This window comes from Charadrius vociferus, unplaced genomic scaffold (genome assembly GCF_000708025.1).
Source record: "Charadrius vociferus isolate BGI_N301 unplaced genomic scaffold, ASM70802v2 scaffold55, whole genome shotgun sequence".
NCBI classification, from domain to species: Eukaryota; Metazoa; Chordata; class Aves; order Charadriiformes; family Charadriidae; genus Charadrius; species Charadrius vociferus.
Genome location: NW_009648444.1, coordinates 691,892 through 714,265, shown reverse-complemented (window position 1 = coordinate 714,265; position 22,374 = coordinate 691,892). Strand labels below are relative to the sequence as shown.

The 22,374-nt window shown below is 41.3% G+C and overlaps 1 protein-coding gene across 1 annotated transcript in view; it reads left to right on the top strand.

Annotated features, from left to right (window-relative positions):
* Window positions 1-21,305, top strand: part of EGF (epidermal growth factor) — a 61,548-nt gene extending 40,243 nt beyond the window's left edge. The window contains exons 15-25 of the mRNA XM_009885482.1: window positions 1,438-1,605; window positions 2,346-2,495; window positions 2,949-3,098; window positions 3,724-3,840; window positions 4,881-5,006; window positions 7,585-7,704; window positions 9,687-9,837; window positions 12,526-12,690; window positions 15,961-16,063; window positions 19,511-19,613; window positions 21,082-21,305. Of these exons, the coding sequence (XP_009883784.1) occupies window positions 1,438-1,605; window positions 2,346-2,495; window positions 2,949-3,098; window positions 3,724-3,840; window positions 4,881-5,006; window positions 7,585-7,704; window positions 9,687-9,837; window positions 12,526-12,690; window positions 15,961-16,063; window positions 19,511-19,613; window positions 21,082-21,305 (1,577 nt within the window). The remainder of the gene's footprint in view (window positions 1-1,437; window positions 1,606-2,345; window positions 2,496-2,948; window positions 3,099-3,723; window positions 3,841-4,880; window positions 5,007-7,584; window positions 7,705-9,686; window positions 9,838-12,525; window positions 12,691-15,960; window positions 16,064-19,510; window positions 19,614-21,081) is intronic.
* The last annotated feature ends 1,069 nt before the right edge of the window (window positions 21,306-22,374 follow it).

Here is a 22,374-nt window from a genome sequence, read left to right as displayed (position 1 = left end):
TTTTTTAAATTTTTTAAACTGATACCTTTTGTGATGCCAATTTCATTAGTGAAATTAAACATCACCTAGTTGAGGCCTACATCAAAAACCAAGAACAGTCATAAAATCACATGCCTACAAAATATACTTCTCAGAGAGGCTCAGACTGCAGCGGTACAGAGTGAGGCTGCGAGTAAAGACCAGGACAAAGAAAACCTGCTTCAGCCAGGAAGCACCCACTCTGAAACCAGGTGGACATCCATGGAAGAACAGTATGTGGTCTTACCTGCCACTGCAAAAAGCTTGCCCAAAGGCTACCTTGAAAGCAGGAGTTTTCTAAATGTATAGAAAGAATGCATAGTCCCATATGGACTAATGACAAAAGGCAAACATTCTGCCTATCATGATAGAGATGTTAAAAAGAGTCAGAATCATTTGCAACGGTCTTTATATCCGTAAGTGTATCTGCGCTTATACATAAAAATTTCCCTTGGATTCTGAATTGCTGAGCTTCTCTCTGGAAGTCAAACTAGGGATCTGAGTTTTTCTAGTGCAGAAAATGTGCTACCAGGGAAAAATTGCTGTATTCTGAACTTGGGGTGGGATTTCTCTCATCTGCTGTTAGTCATTTAGGTCTCAGCTGGTGTCTATGTTCCTGTTGTAATCACTGAAAACAGATGAAGCTACCTGGATGATGTATTGCATCCTGTGGTTTGTGTTAGCTGTTACTGTTAGTTAGCTGGCTAACAGACAGTGACTAACTAGTCACAGCCTAATGCTGCTAGTTGGCTGAAGTGAGGAAAAATAATTCTTCTCTTCAATTTTGCACTGTGATGAATTGGCTCGTGAATGTCTGTGCATGTTTATATGTACATGTGGACCACTGTATTGCACTTCTGTGTACTTTTGGCACTTGCAAAGACCACACACTGGCTTTGGGGTTCTACTATGAGTCAGTGGCTATTGTGTCTGTAGCTCCCAGGCTGCCCCATGCTGGTACACAGTTATGCAGGACGATGCATGCCATGAGCTCCTCTCCTCCCTGTTATGTGAAAACTACCAAAGGAGCTGTGTACCTCAGCAGCTCTGTGCTGGGCCACTTACTGGCAGAGAAGGGAGGCACGCCACTTCTGAAATGCTGGTCCCAATGCTGCTTCAAAAAATGATGGTATCTGAGATAGAAGCATCTGGTGGACTTGATCTGGTTGGAGGTCACCAGCAGTATAGAGACTGTACTGAGCCAGGCAAGTGTCATAGACTGCTCTGCTAAGAGCATAATTAACATGCGTCCATGGTCCATCATTCATGGACGCTTATCCCTCCCCATGAGACATCGAAGTGGCTATGGCTATGCCACTGTGTTAGAAGTAGACCTGTATGCAGATACTGCTTTTGTTTGCTTAGTTTCTTGTGTATGTGTCTACAGCTATGGAAACGAGAAATCTTCTTTCTTTGTAGGCCACCCTTTTGATGTAGCAGTGTTTGAGGATCACCTTTGGTTTTCTGACTGGGCTAGGCCATCACTAATGAGGGTGGACAAGAAGACCGGCCAAAACAGGGTACGTCTTCGAGGCAGCATGCTGAGACCCTCATCAATGGTTGTAGTTCATCCTTTGGCGAAACCAGGTATACTGCAAAAATTAAGCAGTCATTCCCTTCCCGCCTCCTCTTGTTCACTGATGTCAGTAGAATAGATGTCCCTCGGGGTAGGATTATCTTCTCAGAAATAGGATCTTTAAAAGGCCTTGCATAGTCAGACTGGCATTTATTGAAAGCATCATCTGGGCGTGTGTCCCAGGATTTTGTATATTTATGATCATGCCCAACAATAGATGCTGATCAGTTGCCACAAGGCTACCATGGTCTTCTATTTCCTATTTATCTTAGTTTATTAGCAACCCTTACACATACAAATAATAACATATGACATGGAGAAAGATTTTGTAAAAATTATTAGTTTTGGATCAACTAATTTGATTTTCTGTTGGGAACAATCTCCCTGTAAACAGAAAAAAGTAATTCAACAGACCATAGTTGAGAAGGTAATCACAGGTTCCCTATGCCCTTGTAAAGTTATTTCAGGGAGTGTTAGTACTCTAAATATTAAAGGGGGAATAATAAAGGAAATTTAAAAAAAAAAAAAAGTGTGATACGTTTATTAGATAGAGTATACAAATCTGCTTTCCTGCCGGAGGCTAGGTGGTAATATCTATGCTTTACTATAAGTGTCTGTTTTTAATTAAAAAATTAAAATGTTCTAGTTTTTGTCCGTCCTTATTCTTTTTCCACCTGCTTCAACTCTGCACAGCTAAAAGGAGATTTGACTGAAGAAGCAGCTTGTTAAGTTGCCTGTTTTTCTGCATTAGGGGCAAATCCTTGCCTTTATGAGAATGGAGGCTGTGATCAGATCTGTGAAAACAATTTTGGAGTTGCCAATTGCATGTGTCATCCAGGATTTGGGAAAACGCAAGATGGAAAAACCTGTCGTGCTCTGGATGCTTCCAACACAACAGCAGGTACAATCCTTCAGTTCCCAAAAAGACTGTCCCCAAACCCTTGAGGACCTGACAGATAGTGTTGGAAAATATTCATCCAGCTCTGCATTATGAATGATGGTTTCTCTGAAGAATGAAAACACTGAGGTGTTGTCCTGGGACAATAACATGTCTGACTGTTGTAATTTTTCTCTGGCATATTAGCAGTAAGAGAGATGTGCACAGTGCTGACAAGTCGTGAGGGCAACGAGTGGCAATCGTTGTGGCAAATTGTCTTTTGTATTTGAGAAAACCCACCAGTGAGCAGTTTTAGGAATAATTTGAGGCCAGAAACAGGCTAGGCTGGGAGGATACTGAGGTTTATTTTAGAAGGAAACCACCACGATTACTGGAAAGTAGACAAGTGATAGAAAATCAGAAAGTTAGTTCAGTAAATTTAAATAGTCTGTGTCACTTTTTTCTTGTCTTTTTCAGGACGTGTCTCTGTGCACAAGGAGGTAGAGCCGATGCCAACACCAGAGACCTTGCTCCAGAGCACCCAAAGCAGTGGGACATTCAGGGATACAGACAGTGGGGAAAAGCAGCAAAACAACATTTTGTTGATGGCTGAAATCATGGTATCAGGTAGTCTGATGATTGTCTTCTTTCTATTTAGTGTGAGGCTCTGAACGGGTTTATAGAACAGAAAAATATCATAGACATTAAAGGGAGAAAGGCTCAGTGTCAAGACTGGTGGCATTCAAGCTCTTAACTCTCTTACAAGAAGTTGAGTCTATGCAATTATGCCAGGTAGGACTTTTGTTTGTCTCCATGTTCCTTCGCTATGTCAATAAAACTTAATAATATCATCCAGGCCTAGAAAACAAATATTTTTAATTTGGAGCACTTGTGAGTCTCTTCCTTAGATTTTATAAGTATATTAAATTCCGCTGAACAAAATTGCAATAAAACCATTGAATTTTACATATGTTCAATAATACTAGATGATTAAATGGTACGATAGTTTTTGCATACAATATTCAGAAATCCTGATACTAAATGACACTTGAACTCCATCTAGGCAAAGACAACAGCCCTAATGAATGTAATGGCTTGTCGCCATTAACTCTAGAGGGCTGTTACAAACTTTAACTGTATGTTCTGGTTTTCTTGTTAGTTTTTTGATTGGTTGGTGTTTGGTTTTTTTTTTCTATATAGTACCTCATTTGAGGTTCATCTAGTGGTTTTTTTGATTTTGTTTATGCTATAGATCAAGATGACTGCACTGCACTAGAATGTGATGTCAATGCACAGTGTGTTTTGCTGGAAGATGGTGCTATGTGCCAGTGTTTGAAAGGATTTACCAGGAAGGGGAAATCATGCTATGGTAATAAAATACATTAATACAATCTTCTGGAAAACTGTAGTTTGGGGAAGAGGAAGAAAATCTGTCTTTTCTCACATTGGCAGCTCTGCTGAGTGAGCCATCACAGAAAGGTCAACGGTATTGTTTGTTTTGAAAGGGATGATGAGCATGTGAGATGAAATGGCTAATTATCACATGCCTTATTTTCCCCTAAGTCATGAGTATTAATCTTATTAATATTAACAAGCAATAAAAGGGATAATAGGAATAAAAGCATGATGTATTTATTTGTAAAAATTGCCTAATTATAAAAGCTCCGTCCATAGACATGATAGTTGATGTATAATTTAGAAGTATTTATTAAGGAATCTCTTAAAAATTAGTATTCCTGATCTAATACTTACATAAAAGTGCTGCTTTTGTTTCTTCCTAGCACTAGAAAGACTCTAACCATCAAAAAACACATTGCTCAGAGTGGTCTTTAAGTTTTTGGACTTGCATACAATATAAATGGAAGCACTTTGTTCTCTCATAAAGGCCAAGACAGGAAGGCAGTAGAAACAGAACTATTTACCGTTTGGTCGCTAAACATGAAGACTCACAGAAGTCTATGTTGCTATGGAAAGAAAAAAAAAAAAGAAGGAAGGTGAAATGGGTATAATTTCTTTTTTCATTGTGGTACCTTTTTTTTTTAAGCTTACGTATTCTTTCTCAAAAGAAAGTTTCTCTCTGAGTGGGGTTTAAGAATATAAGACTAGTTTTGAATAGAAACATTCCCTTCAAACGGGATTTTTTTTGAAGCAAGTGGCACTTGTGGAACCTCTAGGTCTCCAGGTGAAAGTAGCTGGTTGACTGTCTTTAGCTCTTTAAAACATCCCCATCAAATTTCATACCAAGAAAAGACCACAAAGCCCTTTTCTTGCCATTTGCTTCAGATGCACAAATGATAAGTGACAGCATAGTCTGAGGAACTTTCATGAAATGAGGAAGACATTTCTTTTTATCAGTTTAACTGATCGCTTCATGACCCGTGTGTCCTGTCTCCTTGTTTTGTCTCACAGATGTTGACGAGTGTGCTGTAAATATGGACCGCTGTAATCGAAATGTTTCAGGCTGCATCAATACAGAAGGAGGCTACGTCTGTAAATGCCTGGAGGGCTACACTGGAGATGGAGTCCATTGCTATGGTACGGGCACGTGTGAGGGCTGTGCTGTGTCTGGATGGCTGGGGCAGGCTGAATGAGCAAGGGACATGTCTTATGATGTGGGCTAGCCTTGCATCAAGCTGCGAAGCTGTCAAATGAGCTCTTCTGGTTCTTTCTGAAAAATCTGGTAGGGGCGTGGATCCTACCAGTGTGGCTCCACCAGACAGTTGACATTTATCATGTCTTCCTTTTTGATTCTTTCCTTCCTGTTTGAAGTGTGGCAACCTCAGCAACTGATCAATATGCAAAGCCTGTAGCTGTCAGTGGATACCTGCTCTCAGTGTTTGCACTCTTCTTAGTAGCTACAGCAGGAGAGAGAGGAAGGGTGAAGGGGAGGAGGGAAACGGAGGTGAAGCAGTAGAGCTTTATTGAAAATCGTTGCCATGAATATAAACGAAAGCAGGTATTGAGTGTGTCATAGTACTCATCAAATAATTCCAGGTCAGTTTAATAGGCATGAAGTTCAAGGTGTTGACACTGACAACTTGAGTACATTTAGAGTCTTGTTAATAATCAGACCCACTGATTTTCCCATCCAGCTCTAATGCAAGGTCTTTAGTTCATTCCTTTCATTTCTTAATTTTTTTTAAATCCATTTTGGCAGTAAATATGAAGGAACAGGAAGCTTTTTCCCCCCAGTATTTGATGAGTGCACAGTTTGTTCAGAGCTTTATGAGAGTTTCAGCTACTCTTTTGTCGTTTTCTTTTTCCTTTTCCTCTGTAGCCTAATTCAAAGCCCATTAAATTTGACCCAATTCTTACATAGTCTTTACTGGACTTTGGTTGTTTGACACAGATAAGGATGACTGAAAAATTAAGAACAATATCATTATTACGGGCAGGTTGTGAAAAAGTATCAGAGTCAGGGGGTTTGAGAAGGCATTCTGCCTACAGTGGTCAGACATCCAGAGCTCATGTCTTTGAGGATGTTTGGAAGTGCAGATGGAAGTGACAAGCTCCTCTTACTGTCCCAACACCACCTACAAGGCATGTCACCAGGCAGCCCTGAGCTCTCTCTGTCTGTGGTACAGTTGCTCAGCTAGAATGATTGTGGTAGCTACCACTAGTATTGAAAGCCAGTCCATTATCTTCCTGAAGTCTTAGACCAGAATACGGTAAGATATGTTTTCGCAACATTTTATAAATGTTATGATGTAAACAGAATTGAAACTAATTTTGTGTTTGACTTGAAATGTACTATAAAAACCAGAAACTGTTGAGTAAGTGATTTTGTACTTCGGTTTTAGACGCCTGCATGCATGCATGCACAGTGTCCAGAAATTCGTAGGTAGATCGAGAGATGGTACAAGATGAGTTCATGTTATGTTGTTGCAATCACATTTCTTGGAATATGCTGCAACAGTTTCATTCCTGTATTTTTCCTTTTAAAAGTGCTCTGAATTTTCTGTTTTGAGTACTAGACTACTGTCAGCACTGTTTGGTACTAGAGTACTGAATTCTCTGTTTCTGGCCAGATCCTGCTAATTTTATTGTAGAAAAACTCCCAGCAGTTTAAGCAATAATTTCACGCAAATTGAGTTGATAGACATGTGATTTTGTTTCCCCAAAGTAGATCTGGCACATGTATTCTGCAGACGGTTCATAAAATGAATCGGAGGCTCCCAAACTCTGGTATGTGAATCCTTTCAAAGTTCCCACCTTTGAGGGGGTTCCTTAGGCGCTTAGCACCATGCAGGTGCCAGCCGGGGGGATGAGTGCCAGCCTGGCAGGAGCTGCCACCACAGGCTGTGCTAGAGAAGGTGAGGAGGCAGACAGAGGGTGTGCAGCAGGGTGTGCAAAAGAGGTATATACGAGCCTAACACAGGCTCGGAGCCTGGAAACACTTCTAATCATAAAATCATAGAATCATAGAATAGTTTAGGTTGGAAGGGACCTTGAAGATCATTGAGTTCCAACCCCCCTGCCATGGGCAGGGAGACCTCCAACTAGGCCAGGTTGCCCAAGGCCACATCCAACCTGGCCTTGAACACCTCCAGGGATAGCCTTTTCACAGTAACTTAGAGGCTCACATCCCTTAAGTGTTTACACAAGCTGAATAAACCTGTAGGTTTCTAGAGCCTTTTCTTCTGTTCAAACTTTTTGCCTAGGCTGGGCCAGGTGGGTGGTACAGTGGTGGGCAACTGCCCAGTCCCAAACCCTTCTGCTGTCTCAATGCAAGAATGCCAACTGGCAGTACTCTGGTACTCATCCATGTTGCCAGCTATGACTAGCAATGCCAGGAGAATATATCTAGTACAAATAAGTCTTCCCTTCAGCTCTACTGCACTCGTTACATTTCACGGGGAATCCTTTCCTTCCTTCTCCATGTGGAGAGCTTCTGCAGCAGCGTAGCGTGAGAGGCTGGGGACCCTGTGATTACTTGGCGTAGAAAGTATGCTGGTCGCTCTTCCTTTATGTTTTCCATGAAGGCATATTTGCAGGGGGAAGGTGTTTGGTGGTTTTCCCCACTACCAGGAGACTGCAATGCTGCAACTGCTGCCCTTTTAACCGATGCTCTGAGGCATTTCGTTCTTCTAACTGCAGACTGTTTGGGTGACAGATATTGATGAGTGCAAGACGGGGTCCCACACCTGTGGAGAGAATATAACCTGCACAAATACAGAAGGAAGCTTCACTTGCTCGTGTGCTGATGATGCTTCTGGAACTGGCATCGGTTGCAGTGAGTAAATGGAGTGAGCAATTAAAATCAAGTGGCCCTTAACTAAGAACTGTGCTCTTGGATAAATTGTTATACCAAGAAATTATGGAAACCCTTTATAGTGACATAATGGGCAGCTTGTGGATCCATATAGCATTGCTTTGGGAGGCTGTTTTGAGGTGGCCTAAGGAGACCAGATCTGAGCTTGGTTTGGAAATATCTACATCAAGGTTCAATGCTAATTTGTACTGTGTAAATGTAATGACACACCTATCTAATGGCCTTTGCAATCAACAGCTGTAGTAAATGCTCCTTGGAGGTAACATTTTTGGAGGTGATTTCAGTCTGCGTCATTTTTCAAGCCCTCTGTGCTTTCTTTCCCTCTGCAGAACGCTCGCACAAGAACTGCACATAATTTAAGTCCCATTTAATTCTTCAGAATAAGCTAGGGTTTCAGATCCAGTGGTTAATTTTTCAAAAGGGCTCTGAAGCTCTTTAGAAAATCTGGTTACCAGTTTAATGAGGGGAGCTGCTGAAGGTTCAGCACAAGTGACTATAGGACCCTCATTTCAGTGCCTCAATGTGACAGCAGCATTCTCTGAAAATGTGGAGCTGAGTGACTCATCGTCTTACTCTGTGTCAGCCCTCTTCATCGGGGGGGAATTTTACTCCAGATCAAGTGACTGTCTGATGATGGAGGGACACTGTGTGATTGTCACAGATCTCTTTCTGCAGAAAAACAGAAGGGAATTATGGCTTTTTAAAGTAGGAGACCTATCAGAATCCCCACCCCCTTTTCAGTCACTTAAGCTTTCAGTAGTTTCAGGTTTCACTCAGGAAATGATGATTTTTAAATGATGCATGACTTGGAAGTAATGCCTTCTAGGTCCATCAGCTGTAAATCTGATCCCATGTCTTCACGTGTGTTAACGCACTGTTTTAGTTCTTTGCATAATAAGCTCTTTTAGCAAGCTGAAATTTTCTTTGCAGAATGCAGTCACACCTGGGGTTCACTAAAATCACTCATCCCATTCCATTCAGGCTCTTTGCCATGGCAGTTCTCCTGCAAATAAAATTTTAAAAAACAAATGTCATTGAAGGTCATGTTGCAATGAAACTGGTGTGAGTCATAAAACTGATCCCATAAATGTATAAGAGCGATTAGGCGCATTTGTGCTAAGCCATACTGCTAGAAATTCTTTGCCATGTAGATGTTTGGTTCTGACCTATAGATTTGCTGTAGCATTGAAGTAGGTGAGAAAGTACTTCTTCTCTGTAAGGGCGCGTCTGCACTGCAGGTCATGCTGTGCAGAGATATTAGAGTTAACTTTAAAACTAGCTAGTTTGGATATCTATTTAGGTGACAGTGTGTGCGATTCAGGGCAGGCTACAGATATCTTTGAAGAACTGAGTCAACAGAGTTCTCTGCTTCCCCAGTGATGCTGTTATCTGTACCTGAGCTAGCTTAAAACAAGAAAAAATGTGATCTGCAGTCACACATAGATGCAATCAGCTGGATGGCAGCAGAGTAGAAATAATCTGCATAAGAATGATAAGTTGCATGTGGAGACTTCTCAGTCTGAGATCCAAAAGCGTGAAATACAGTCACCTGTACATCTGACTTTGGTACTTTATGCATGGTATAGATTTACCTTACCCTAGAGCTGCATAAGTTGCAAAAATCATTTAAGCCTAAGTTAACTAGACAGCCAGTGTAGTTTTTCTTCAGAGCAGTACTCGCACATCTAAATAGACAGATCACAGCCAACCTCTGTGAGTCTTTCATTGCAAATCTAGAATCGAGGATATTTAGTATTTTGATCTAAAGTTCTGTGTGCCTAAATTTGACAAGCAACTTAAGCAAATAGGCAAAACACAAGTAATTGGTCAAAATCAGAGATTTTTACTTACTTTCCTATCTTGAATTCTGGAAGTCTGTCATAAGATCACGTTGCCAGTGCAGCCAAAGGTCTGAGATGTTCTTGTGGAATCCTGTGTTTCAGAATCTACTGTGTCCCCGGCTGTTGTCACCAATGAATACTCTACACACCCTGTGCAAGGTGACTCTGTAGGATGCCCTCCTTCGTATGAGTCATACTGCCTCCATGGTGGAGTGTGCAATTATGTTTCTGATCTACAAGACTATGCCTGCAAGTAAGTACAGAAATGTTTATTGTCTGCTGATAAATGGTATCCTTAGGGCTGAGTTGCAGACAGTGAGGTGTTTGTCCAGAAGTTATCTGTTAATTACTCATTCTATTTACAACTATCATTAGACTCTGCACTTTTCCATAAGTGATCACTATAAGTTTCTGTGAGTGGTCACTCCCTTCACACTCATTGCAATTAATAATAGGGATGGATTTGTTCCCTAAGCATTCAATTCTTTGCTTTGGAAATGTGAGAGAAGTTGTTAAGTGACCTGGTGCTCATGGCTATATGAAAGAGATGCTTGCTGTCTCTCCTGTACATACTGTGCTGACTTGTACCTCCCTGTTGGCCTTGCTGTTCATGTGTAGCACTTGTGGGATGGAAGAGGACACCTCTGTCTTTTCTTCTTTGATTTGGACCAGGGAGGAGAAGTCTGGTGTCAGCATCTTCCCTTAGAATTTGTAGAGTCTTGGTCCCTGGCAGAAAGGGTACAACATGATGGTCCTCCTACAAACATGCAGAGTAGCAACGAGACCTCAAAAATGAGACCTCCTTCCTCCTGTAGATATTTTTGTGAAGCCTAATTCCCGGTTGCCCAAATGCAGTTATAGGTAAAAGCAAAAAGAATCTCATATTTCCAGAAGTCAGCCTTGGCCTAGTCAGTGTGACAGCCTAGTCCCATGGGGCAATCATTTCTTCAGAACCATTGGTGCTGGCATTTAATTTTGTAACTTGATTATATTTGAATCTGTGTTACATCTTTCCTCAAAATCAAACATAATAGTGTTTACAGTGGGACAAATCCAACGACTGCCTCCTCCCCTGGGGTCTCACCTGGTAAGAGAGGACCTGTGCAGGGGATGGATGCTGTTCCGTAGCAGCCAAATCTCCCTCTGTGTCTCATTAAGTCAGGTGGCCCTGGTAGAACCCTGGAGTGAGGAGAGCAAGCTTTGTGCTGAAGGGTTTCTTTGACCCACCATTCCCTCAGGTCTTCCTTGTACTGCACTGCAGGAACCTCTGCACCAGGCCATTCCTGTAAGCACTGTCAAATCCTAGGCTTTCTTATTGTTGAATATGAGAGTTCTCCCCTGCCTACAGACCTCTGTACCTGCAGGAATATGAAAAGAAGGTATCTCATGTATGTATATGGGAATGAAGGGGATGCTTTGTGCCATGGATTTCCTAAGCTCAGCAAAGCCCTTCGGCAAAGCCATTACAGGAGATGGGCTCATGGCCACGTCTGGGGTTTGTTATGATTTTTTAGAGTAAATTTTAGAGGCATTGAAATCTTTTTATCCACTTCATTGAGTTTCTCCTGTTGAAACTGAAGAGCCTACAACTGCAGAACTTTCAAGTTGGATCACATCTTTTTTCTTTTATTAGGTTTTAGTGAATAATAGAAATCCAAATGTACATATTCTTCAGTACTGGAAGTGGAAGCCATTTAAAAAAATTAAGGGAAAATTGTGCTTAGCACTATTCTTGGGAGTCAGGTTTTGTGTGTGGTCCATGCTGAATTCTCACTAGATGGCAGCATTCATTCATGTAGGCTGTAATATATTAAATAGCAAAACAAAGTAATGGAAAAATGTTACCTAGCAAGAATATCTAAAATGACATCCCAAATGTGATTTGTATTTTAGTTAATAAAAACTCTTACACTAGAAAGTAGGTCTTCTAGCTTGTTTGGAATTTATTGTAATCTTACATTAAAAAATTAACATTTTTCTGCCTTTCAACATACATACGTTCTAATTTGTGACAGAATGAGAGTGCTTGTGTCTGATTTAATAATGAATGGTGATATAATGTTTTCAGGACATTAGGTAAAAGCTGCTGCAGGTCAAGTTCTGCTTCTTTTGCTCATTTGACTAGCTCTTTTGCCTTGAGTAAAACTAGACTGATAAAAATTGTGAGCAGGATTTGAGCCTACAATGCTCAGAGATTGTTATGAATTGAGTAGACTTTTCATTTTTTGTGTTTATTATTTTCTTTTTTATGTCTCTCACCTCAGACAATAAAACTAGGCTGGGATTCTTTTTGATGTATTTCTCACTTTCTAGTAATTTCGATTTGAGGGTTTCATGCACTGATAAGATATTTCGATGTTGGGTTTTACAGTGGTAAAAACAAACAAATAAACAAAAACTGCCTACAGAAGAACCTTGTATTAAAACTAAATTATGAAGGTATTTCTAACGCATATGAGATTTTTTTTACACACTTTCATTTGTCTTTTATTTTAAAGCAAGGATTTAGATTAAAATTTGATTCCCTTAACCAAATCACTCTGGAAATACGAGTAAGTCCTATGTTGCCTGTTTCAAAGAAGGAAGCTTGCTGCTGGAAACAGTTAAATGGAAAATCTTAGGGAATTTTTGGGAAAGACTAAGCACACAGCAAGATTTAAGAGAAAATTATTTTTTCTATTCTTTACTCATTACAATCTGGAAATTATAATCTCCCTGTATAATTCTACAGCTTTACAGTAAAAAAAGTCTTTTAATATAGAATTTTACAGGTTTTGACAGCCATTCCTTTAAAGTCATTTTGTCTTCACCACTACTAAATTCAACCAGATATTTCCGTAGCAGCTGCCAATGGTAAATCAATATAAAAGGTGACTGAAGTGATGATGTGGGGTTTTTCCTCTGCTGCCAGTTACAAAGTGTGCTCGGTTCCTTTTGGCAGCTGTGTGACGGGCTATGTCGGGGAGCGGTGCCAGTTCAGTGATCTGGAGTGGTGGGAGCAGCAACACGCCGAGCGGGTGAAGATGCGGAACATCAGCATCACAGTGTGCATAGCAGTGCTGGTCCTCCTGCTACTGCTGGGCTTCCTGGCTGCCTACTGCCACAGGTAGGGCTTCCAAACACACGCTGTGAATGTGCGGCACAGGGACCGAGGTGCTGCTGACTTTCACTCATGGTTCATGGCAAAGAACGTGAGCTGTTCCTCAGCTGGTGGAAAGCACCATGTCATCCTTGCTACTCGTTTGCTTTTCAGTAATTGGATTTATGAATAATTCAGAAAGTTCTGGCATGTCCCTTGCCTGCAGTACTCTCATTGGTGTTAGTGAGTGACATGTGTCTGGAGGGACGAAGAATAGACCTTATTAGGTTTGAAGAGGAGCCATAATTGGTATTGATGGGAGAGTTCAGGAGCCATGCTATTTACTTCTTCCTTGGCTTCCCATAAGACCTATAGATGTCTGAAACCCTCATGGTAGGGTTTGGCTCTTCTCTGCTAGCTATTCCATTAATTTGGTTTTGCTTCCGTTTCAGTGTAGAGTGGCACCTGAACGTTTCCTTGCCATTGGGAAAAGCAGTCTACTAACCTTCCGATAGCAAACTTCCACAGTGATGCCTCCAGCAATGGATGTGAAAGCAGTTTTCCTGGCAGTAGAAAGAGTAAAACCAGGGATGTGAGCCTAAGGCACATCTATTGTAAAAGTACTCCCTGGCATTTTCCATGGCTGTAATGAATTGTGCAGGTTTGGGATTCTTCTCATGGCAAAAAGAATCTCTTCAGTCACTATTTAAGAACCCAGTCTGATGTGAAATTAAATGTCATCGATGTCTCTTGGACTGGAAAGTACTCAGCATTTAATAAGTTAGAGTCTTTTGGCCATGACCTTGGCAGATAACTGTTCTCAGATTCTTGTTTAAATGCATATTTATACTTAAAAGTAAACAAACAAAAAGCCAGACAGGAGCCATATCAAGAGACTTCTGCTGCATGCTGACCTGCCCTCCGTGCACAGGGGTTTTGTTTGTGGTTTAGGCTAATTTTAAAATTAGACTCTCCTAGGCATAAAAAGTTAATGTACAAAAGAAGTTAACTATGGAAGCTAATCTTTGCCATTCTTATTTAATGGTCCCTAGCATATTTAGTCCATAAAAGTAGAGAAGCTGCCATGTTTCTTATTTTCTATTAACTAATGGTAGACGTCCAGAATTAAAGCTAAACACAGCCTGGTTTGTTCTCATGACCTGGGATTCAGAAGCTGATCAGTGGAACGAAACATACAGAATAGACAAATTTTGAGATTTTTACATTTCCCATATAAACTGTCATGAAAAATAGCCAGAATATGGCTGGGTTTGAGGTATGAAGATATTCATTCTCTTCCCTTCCTCTCTTTTTTTGTCATTTCTACCTGATCGGCCTTTCTTTCTTGCCAAATGCTTTTGATCAATATAACTATTTACCTCAACAACAAGTTTTCAATTACGTGCTTGACTTAATTTGTACTGCAGTTATTACTAGCATAATTAGATCAAAATGAAACCACTGACCTAAAATCCCTATTTAACTGGAATCTCAAAACCAGTATTTGGGTTGAAATTGCTATGCTGCTTTTTCACATAATCTACCGTATTATCAAAAATACTGATGAAGTCTGTAATAGTCCTGTTCCTTCCCCTTTAAAATGGAGACGCCTCTCTCCTTTTAATTGGAGGAAATGAAGCGGAGACCTACAACTGCCAATTTGAAAAATATATAAACTGGAGGCCAAGAATACCTAAGTATTGTGTTGGTTTGTTCAATGGCTGTAGTCTGCTGAAGAGCAATGTGTTATCCTTAATGTTAGGTTTATGCAGTCTGTATAGTATGCCGAGTTTCCTATCTTCCTTGGGAAGCAAGGAAACAACTCTTTTCCAACAACAACAACAAAAAAATCTGAATCACAGATTTAATACCTGCAATCCCTCCACCTCAATTGGCCAAGGCCGTGCAAAAATCAACTGTAGAGCTGGGATTAGGATTGAGAAATTCTTGGCCTCTTGCCCACGCTCGGTCAACTAGATGTTGCTGCCTCGTCTGCTTGCGCTCAGTCTCACACGAAGACTCCTGTGCTCGCCAAGTCCATCTGGCATCTGTTACTCTGCATGCTGCAAAGTAAGATGTAGAATTAGTAGCGGGGCATCCCGCTCAGGACCGTGACTGTGTGTGAGCTCTGTGCAATGGATTTCATAACTCTTGAGTAATGGGCTCGAGTTTTGTCAGTGCTATGAGCTGCAACGAAGAACGGGCACATGCGGGTGACAAAATGTGAACAGCAGCCTTGCCACAGTGTCAGGAAAAGTGAAAATGGACTAATTTACCTTATTTTTCAGCATTCTGCTCTGTGGATATACCCTCAGATCTGATACCTATTTGATTTCGCATTAGGAGTCCCAGTGTCTGCAGTCCCTCTACTGCAGACAATTACTTTTTTTTTTTAATGTTTGAATACACAGGAACATGTTATAGAGAATCTGGGGAGAAGATCCATGGTGGAGACAGGTCTTTCTTGTTTCTAGCAAAAAGCAAATTTCATTTACATTGGATTTTCCTGAACAGAGCAACATATGACAATTATTGTAGATGCACTTTCCCAGTTAGCATATGAACGTGATATAGAAATAAAAGGAAAATTCCTATTTTCTTTGGTGCGTGTCTATTAAATTTCATTTAAAATGAATGAGGCTTCTGGAAGCTGAAGAGTGTAACAGTAATTTTCTTAGGTGATGGCTAGGAGGAGAAAGAACATGTATGTAAAGTCAGTAGAGATGTACCAATTTGCATCTCAAGCGGTGTAAATCAGCTCTTTCTCTTATGACCGTGTTTTCTATGTTGGGGCCTATATGGGCTTTTAATACCACCTTGTATGTGATTGCTGCTTAACTGCAAAAATAACAACTTTTGAATTTATGGAACTAGCCACTTAGAGCTGATTATTTGTATCCTTTTCCAACTCCAGGTTGTACTCTTGGCTTTTTTCCCCTTGAGGTAATTCTGTTGGTCATGCTTTTTCCTGGAAATGTCTTAGTTCCAAGCTTTTTAAGGCTTTCAATTTGTTTATGTCATTGTAATTTCTGATTTTTTTTTTTCATAAATGATGCAGATAAATGCAGAAGTGACTTTCATAATTGTAATTATCAATGGTGTACAAAAACACAATCAGATTTTTATTTCTGAGCTTCACCCACAAACGCTGTTCATTTTATTGGCTGAAACCTAAATCTTTATAAGAGGAATGTATTATGCCCCTTCTGTAAATGCCTATAGAATAATGTGTGAAGGGAAGTGGCATCTGTTCTTCCCAAAGCAAAACAATTTTTTTTAGCTTTTGTTCTGTTGCAGAAGTCAAAACTTGTATAAGAAGAATCTCTATGCAGAAGTGGTAAGAGATGCGAGCAGCCGCGCTGACAATGAGAACGTGACACCTACCAGCACCGAGTCTCGGGTAACTATATTAATGCGGAGTGGAGAGGGAAGCAGGAAGGATCAAAGAGTGTCGGGGATCCACTTGAGATTATCCATCAAATAATTCACATCTTAAATATATTAAATAACTGCTAGAGTCATCAAGTGCTTTGCTGTGAACCCTAGTTCATCTTACCTCATTGTTATCCCTCGAAGTTCACAGCTGCCTGGATGTATTGCAACCATTAGCCAGTGTTATTGTTAGCTTTGAACGCAACAGTTGGGGAACTGTGTTCTAAATTAAGGAAATGGCAATGTGATGACATGGCATATCACAGAGTTATTTTCACAGGAAAGTATGCCCTCAGTAAAAAAGGCTTCTTGGAAGCCAAGTATTGTGTGCGCTACATGAGATGTTGAACTTTATTTTGGGGGTTGATGAAATTAAATGTCTTTGTATTTGAGGCTGCTGCCTTGTAAAGAAAAACAACCAGGACGTTATTGGGCAATTTGGGAGGGAATATAAAATACAAATTCTGCACTGGTGTACGTAGAAATGCCATGGTGATCCGGTTGTACTAGCTTGTTTCTGTTGTCATTTTTGAAGTTGCATCAGAGAATTTGGCCCCTTAAGGTCTAATCTAAGGACCAGATTCTCTCTGGCATTAAAATGACATTACACTGCTGGGTGATAGCAATTGAAACTTGAGGTTGGCAAAAGTGACATAACTGGCATCTGTGGCTACTTCTGTGCCCAGTCTGAGACTCCTTTCCCAGAATGGCATGACTTACCACGAGAGCTTGTCTGCACATGTGTATCATTCGGCTCCAAGTAAGCCACTGGAATGCAGGTATCACCATACTTGTCTGGGTAGCATCACATTAGTTAAGCAGCATATGCTCTTCAAAACAAGCACAGTTATGCCAGTGGGAAAGAATACTGGAAGTGTTTGTACTTGTACAGGATTGGCGATAAACTCTAGTGAAGCGCATACCTTTTTACTGGGGTAACTGCACACATGTTTTTCTAATACAGGTCTTACTGCAAGGTTTTAAACCCTTCCACACCCAGCTACAGCCAGAAAGGTACAAGAACCACGTGCCTAGTAGTCACGGTCACAAAAGAATTTGACTTTAAATGGCCTGCTCCAAATCTTTGAGTCCAGAAAGAGATGAGTTTGTTCTACTTGGGAGTCTGTTTGAGGGGTTGAATATCATGGACTATTTATAGTGCAAATCCAAGGATTTTGAATCAAGCCAAAGAAGGCCTCGCAAATGGTTTAGATTGAGTGTCTGGCAGGATTTGTGAGTGGGTAGCCACTGAAACACATTGTCAAACATATGTTGGGAGTACTGAATTGACTTGACCCTGGTTATGACATTGTTCCTTAGGTGGTCAGTTGCATACTCCTGGGGACCTTTGTTCCACCAGGTATTGGACAGCAAATGTGCTGAATTGCGGCAATGTCATCATTTGTTCACAGCAGAGATGAAAACCGCAGCTTGCAAAATATCTGAGGCTGGGAAAATCAGAAACATTTGTTGGGACCGAGAACAGCTCGTTGCCTGGGACCAGTGGTCTAGGAGGCCTGCAGCTCATCAACTCTGTCCCCACCTGCTGTTGTCCCCACAGTTAATGCTAGTGGCCAATGACATTTTTGCTGAATATAGGAGTAATTAGACAGCTAAGCAATGGACTGAATCAACAAAAACAAATCCAACCTACTCATCTATTACACACTCGTGTTAAATTTCACCATGCATTCTTGCACCGGGAGACATCAAATACATCAATAAAGTAATTTATTGCAAATGGCTCGTTGCAGTCTGGAAGAGGAAACCACTGACCCTTTGCTAATTATTCCTGCTTACACAGTAATGGATTCCTGTGGTTTCATGCATGTGATTTTCTCTGTGCTGATGTAGCCATTGAGTGTTGAGTTCACTGTGGCTTCATGCATGCATGCACTCAGGTTAGAAACTGTAGAGCTGCCAAAAAGCAACAGGAAGTTGTCCATTTCTGCTGTTCACTTACAGTGGATTATTGGGGAGCTTTATGTAAAAAAGATTATACTACATCGGGGACAGAAAACTCTATAGTTCCTCAGCTCTTAAGGTACTGGGATAGGTTTTTGGCTGCTATTGATTTACACAGCATAAATAATCCCGTTGAAGGACTTCATATGGGGACTGGATGATGTGTGTGCAGTAGCTGTAAAAAGATGCTGAAATTCACTCCTTTTGTAGCCCACAGTGCTACTGCTCATTTCTGAGGCTGGGGAGAGAGAGTGCAAACACTTCCGTGTTCTTGCCCATCTGGGTGAGTGTAGACGATAACGAGGTTTTACGCCATCATACATATCAAATGATAGGTATTCTGATACTGAAACTATAGCTATAAATTGTCCAAGTGTCATTCATTTTTCCCTTTACTTCTATTCTGCCAAGTGAGGCTACATTTAGCTGAGGGTATGCCTGGGTATTTTTTCGCATTCGTATTAGAGTTTTGTAAGCCAGGCTGGGTTTGTCCTAGGGGTGTGTAAGCCTCGGTAAACTCTTGCACATGCCTGGATTTTGGTGCTATTCTAAGACTTTTCATCCAGCAAGTGTTCTGCTTTCCACAGTTAAAGATATTTTGCAGAACTGTGGGTAGCTGAATCTCCTCCGGGGGTCTGTCACATGTGGGTTAGCAGCTGTAAGCCTACAGATTTTATGTAAATGAACTGATGCCTAAATAGTCACACCTGCTGCAACTGTGATCTATCCACATAAATCCACCAATTATCCACCTGGACCACTGAATCTGTCAGTCCTTCTGTTGGAACATCTTATTTAAAAACATTTTATCTTCTTCCCTGTCCCTGCAATTTAAACATCCCCTTTTTACTGTGTTTCCCTCTTTCTCTCTATACTATTTCAGCACAGTGCTTCACATTACTTTCCTCTACCCCTGTATTTTCTGTTTTCCCCCTGGCCTTTTCAACATGTTCCCCCAGAAGGTCCCATCTTGTGCTTCCAAGGCGTCACTTCCACTGTCACTGTGGGACGATGGAACTGCAGACCCCGAGTGGTGCTGAGAGCTGCAAAGGGAGGATCGCTTCCCTCCCTGTGTCTGACAGGGTTTCCTGCTGTCTGGTTGAAGGTCTCTCTAATGCTTTAAAAGCGGTCCTCAGTACTACGGAGAGGGTTGATTTCCACGTACTTTTGTTCTTGCCTCAGGAAAGGTTGTTTTGCAAGGCAAGAGAATGGCCAGTTCTTTACTAGACTGGGACTGCACACTTTCCAAAGAGAGATCGGGGCTGTCATCAACTCAAATGTTTAATTATCTGCAGGGGAAGGGTCAGCCCAGAAGCCAGGATGACCTTTTTCCCCCTGCTGTGATTGGAGTGTGTGGCCCTTTTAGTTTACCTCTTGGGTTTCAGAAAACTGGTTCCTTTTGTATTAATTTGGGCTCTGTATATTTTGTGTATATTGTACGTATTTGCAGTTTGCAGTTGTTCAGGAGTGTAACAGTTCTCTGGAGACTAAAGCGGTTGATCTAATTGAGTGCGAGACAGCAGATCTTCATCCTGCCTGTCCTTCAGAATATGGTGAGTAGGATTGCCTTCCTTATTAGATCTCTCCTCACCTTTGTACCAGTAGCAACAGCAGCTGATAGAGGAGACAGAGAAATCAAAATTGTATTTCTGGCCTGTTTATAGCTGCCATGCACAGCAGAAGCCATGTTTGTATTGCTGTGAAGAGACCATTCAGCCCTTCGCTTTGCAGATTACTCACGAGAGATTACACAACAGTGCTTTCACACTCATAAGAAGCTGCATGCTTCTCACAATAGTAATAATATCACATTTTTACATTGATATAGAACTCTACAGGTTTGCTTCATTAGCAGATGAGTTATGCCCATCGTACTGATGGGGAATGTATATCCGTGGAAAGATATACTTTGACACTCCTTATTCATTCAGGCAGGATAACTGACATGGTGTGAGGAGTCCAGGACTCCCCAGAAACCTGTTGCCCTGTGGCAGCAACTGCAGTTCTGCTTTTATGTTAAACAAGGTGTTTGGCTGCCTGGGGTGTGTTTGGTGCTTAAACAAAGATGAGATGAATAAAGGAGATGTGCCTCCCACCCCTGGTGCAAAGGCAGCACAGAAGCACACCATGGGCTTCCGTGGCCCACAGGTTACCAGCTGGACCACTGTGAGTTTTAGGAAATGCTGCCTTATAGATGGCAACTGAATCTCCTAATTGCTCAGATGGTGAGAAATGGTGGAAAAAGACTGATACCCTTAATGGTTTGTCTTATTTACCATATATAACTCCTGACTACAGAAGTTACAAGACAACCCAGGTTGCATCAGTCATTTAGAAATATGCAAAGACAAATGTTTGAGGGCGCTCAAATGGACAGGCATCTCGCAAGATCTTCAAAATTGCCCATCCTGTCCTTAGACATATGTTGGGAAATCACTTTATTCATCACTAGAAAATATGCCTCACATTTACTTGGTTGGACTAATATTGTGAACATGTGTAGAACTGTATCGCCCAGTGAAGGAGGCCTGATGTTTCCCATTAGGAGGCTCTGTTTTCATTTATAGTTTTATCAGATGCAGCTATTGGAACAGAAATTTCGTGTGACAGATGTGTGATGTTTTCCTAGTTGAAAATTTTAGCGAAAGTCGTTCAACCATTTTAGACAACAAGTTCTTATACCATGCCAGTGAATAATTCTTTTGACTTTGGAGCAGGGGGTTTAATTTTGCCAGGCAGGTGGTCTTGCTGTCACAGGCATGCATTTTCCTGTTCTTGTATATTAAAACAGAAAACCATGATATTTGCCTAGGACGACATTTCTTAAAATCTGAAGAAAGTCCTTGACATTGCCTCTTTTTTTTTCTTTTTTCTTTTGACAAGAATTGGTTTTGCAATTTTCTGAACTCCGTGCTTCCTTTCATAGCTTTCCTCTCTCAAAGCTGACATTAGCTTTCTTTTAGCTTAGTTATTGTGAAGCTTCTCAAATGACTTTCAGTAATACATACCCATTTTCTCCAGTGGAACAACAGCCTATAACATATGACAAAGCAGCAGAGACTTCGGCAGAAGAGGAGAAAGAAGGTGGCTGTTGTCAAGAGGTTCCTGTCGGTGAAAAATCGCGTCAGCCCATGGGGGCGGCAAAGGGCCCTCCCCAGGCTCCATGGAGCATCCATCCCAAGCCCCTGCTGGAAAGAGAGCCCTGCGAGCTTGTCCCAGCCAGCCTGCTGATGCAGCCAGACTAGAAGCAGCCTGGGTTTGAGCGGGAAAAGGAGGAAGGATGAAGTCAGTAGCGAACGGGAACTCATGAGATGCTGAAGCAACCCTCATTTTTTCATTAAAATCTGCTCGAGAGAAAAAAAAGCAACACAAATCAAAACAGAACAGAGAAGTCCTTGCCACTCCTTCCCTGTCATCTCTGCTTGGAAGAATTACTGTGAGCAATGTATTAGCAATGAGTACTCTATAAGTATCACTTTAAGGGTCACTGCTGCTAACTTCATTAACTGCCTGCTAAAAGGACACTGAGGGGAAAACAGACTAGAAAGTGATTTGTCAGAGATAAGTACTTTCTAATGGAGTTTATTGCAAGTAGCGGTCTTTACACATACGCACACAGAGTCCAGAAAACTGCCTAGAAAATGGGCCACAAGCACAACTGCAGAGAAACTAGAATGGAAGATGATGCAGGAAAATAAGTTAAAACCAAATCTTTTTGTTAAAATGTCGTTCATGGACACTTTACGCCTCTCCCCAGCACTGCTGTCAGGCCAGTGTAACTTCTTGGACTTCACCAGAGATGTTCTTGTATCTGCTTCTGTGAGTGAACACAAAATGGGGTCCTGCATTTCTCAGGTGTGGTGGGCTGGAGCGTTGTTTGTGAGCACATGGTATTAATGATGGTCACATCTATTAAGTGAGAGGTACCATTTGAGGGGAAAGGTGATTCTTCCATTAAATTTTCCAGTCTTCGCTGGTCCTTCAGAGCATTACAGGATTGTTTGTGGACTGAGGCCGTGTGTTTGAGTCTGCTTTCAGCCCTGCGAGGAAGCACGTGCTGGAGCTGTCCTTGTCTCACAGAAGCGTGTCTGGCAGCAAAACCTGGTTCATTAGTTAGGACTTAGTCTGGGGAAAGAAGTACAGCCAGCTGCTGCTCCAAAAGAACAGGAGGAGTGGGACAAACAAACAAAAACCCATCTCAGCTTCGACTAACTTCCACACAGGTGATTTGTGCTGCCTGATAAAATCCACAGCATCAGTTGGAAAACAACACCAATTTTTCTTGCAACTGGCTTTCTAACAGCTATAGCTCCC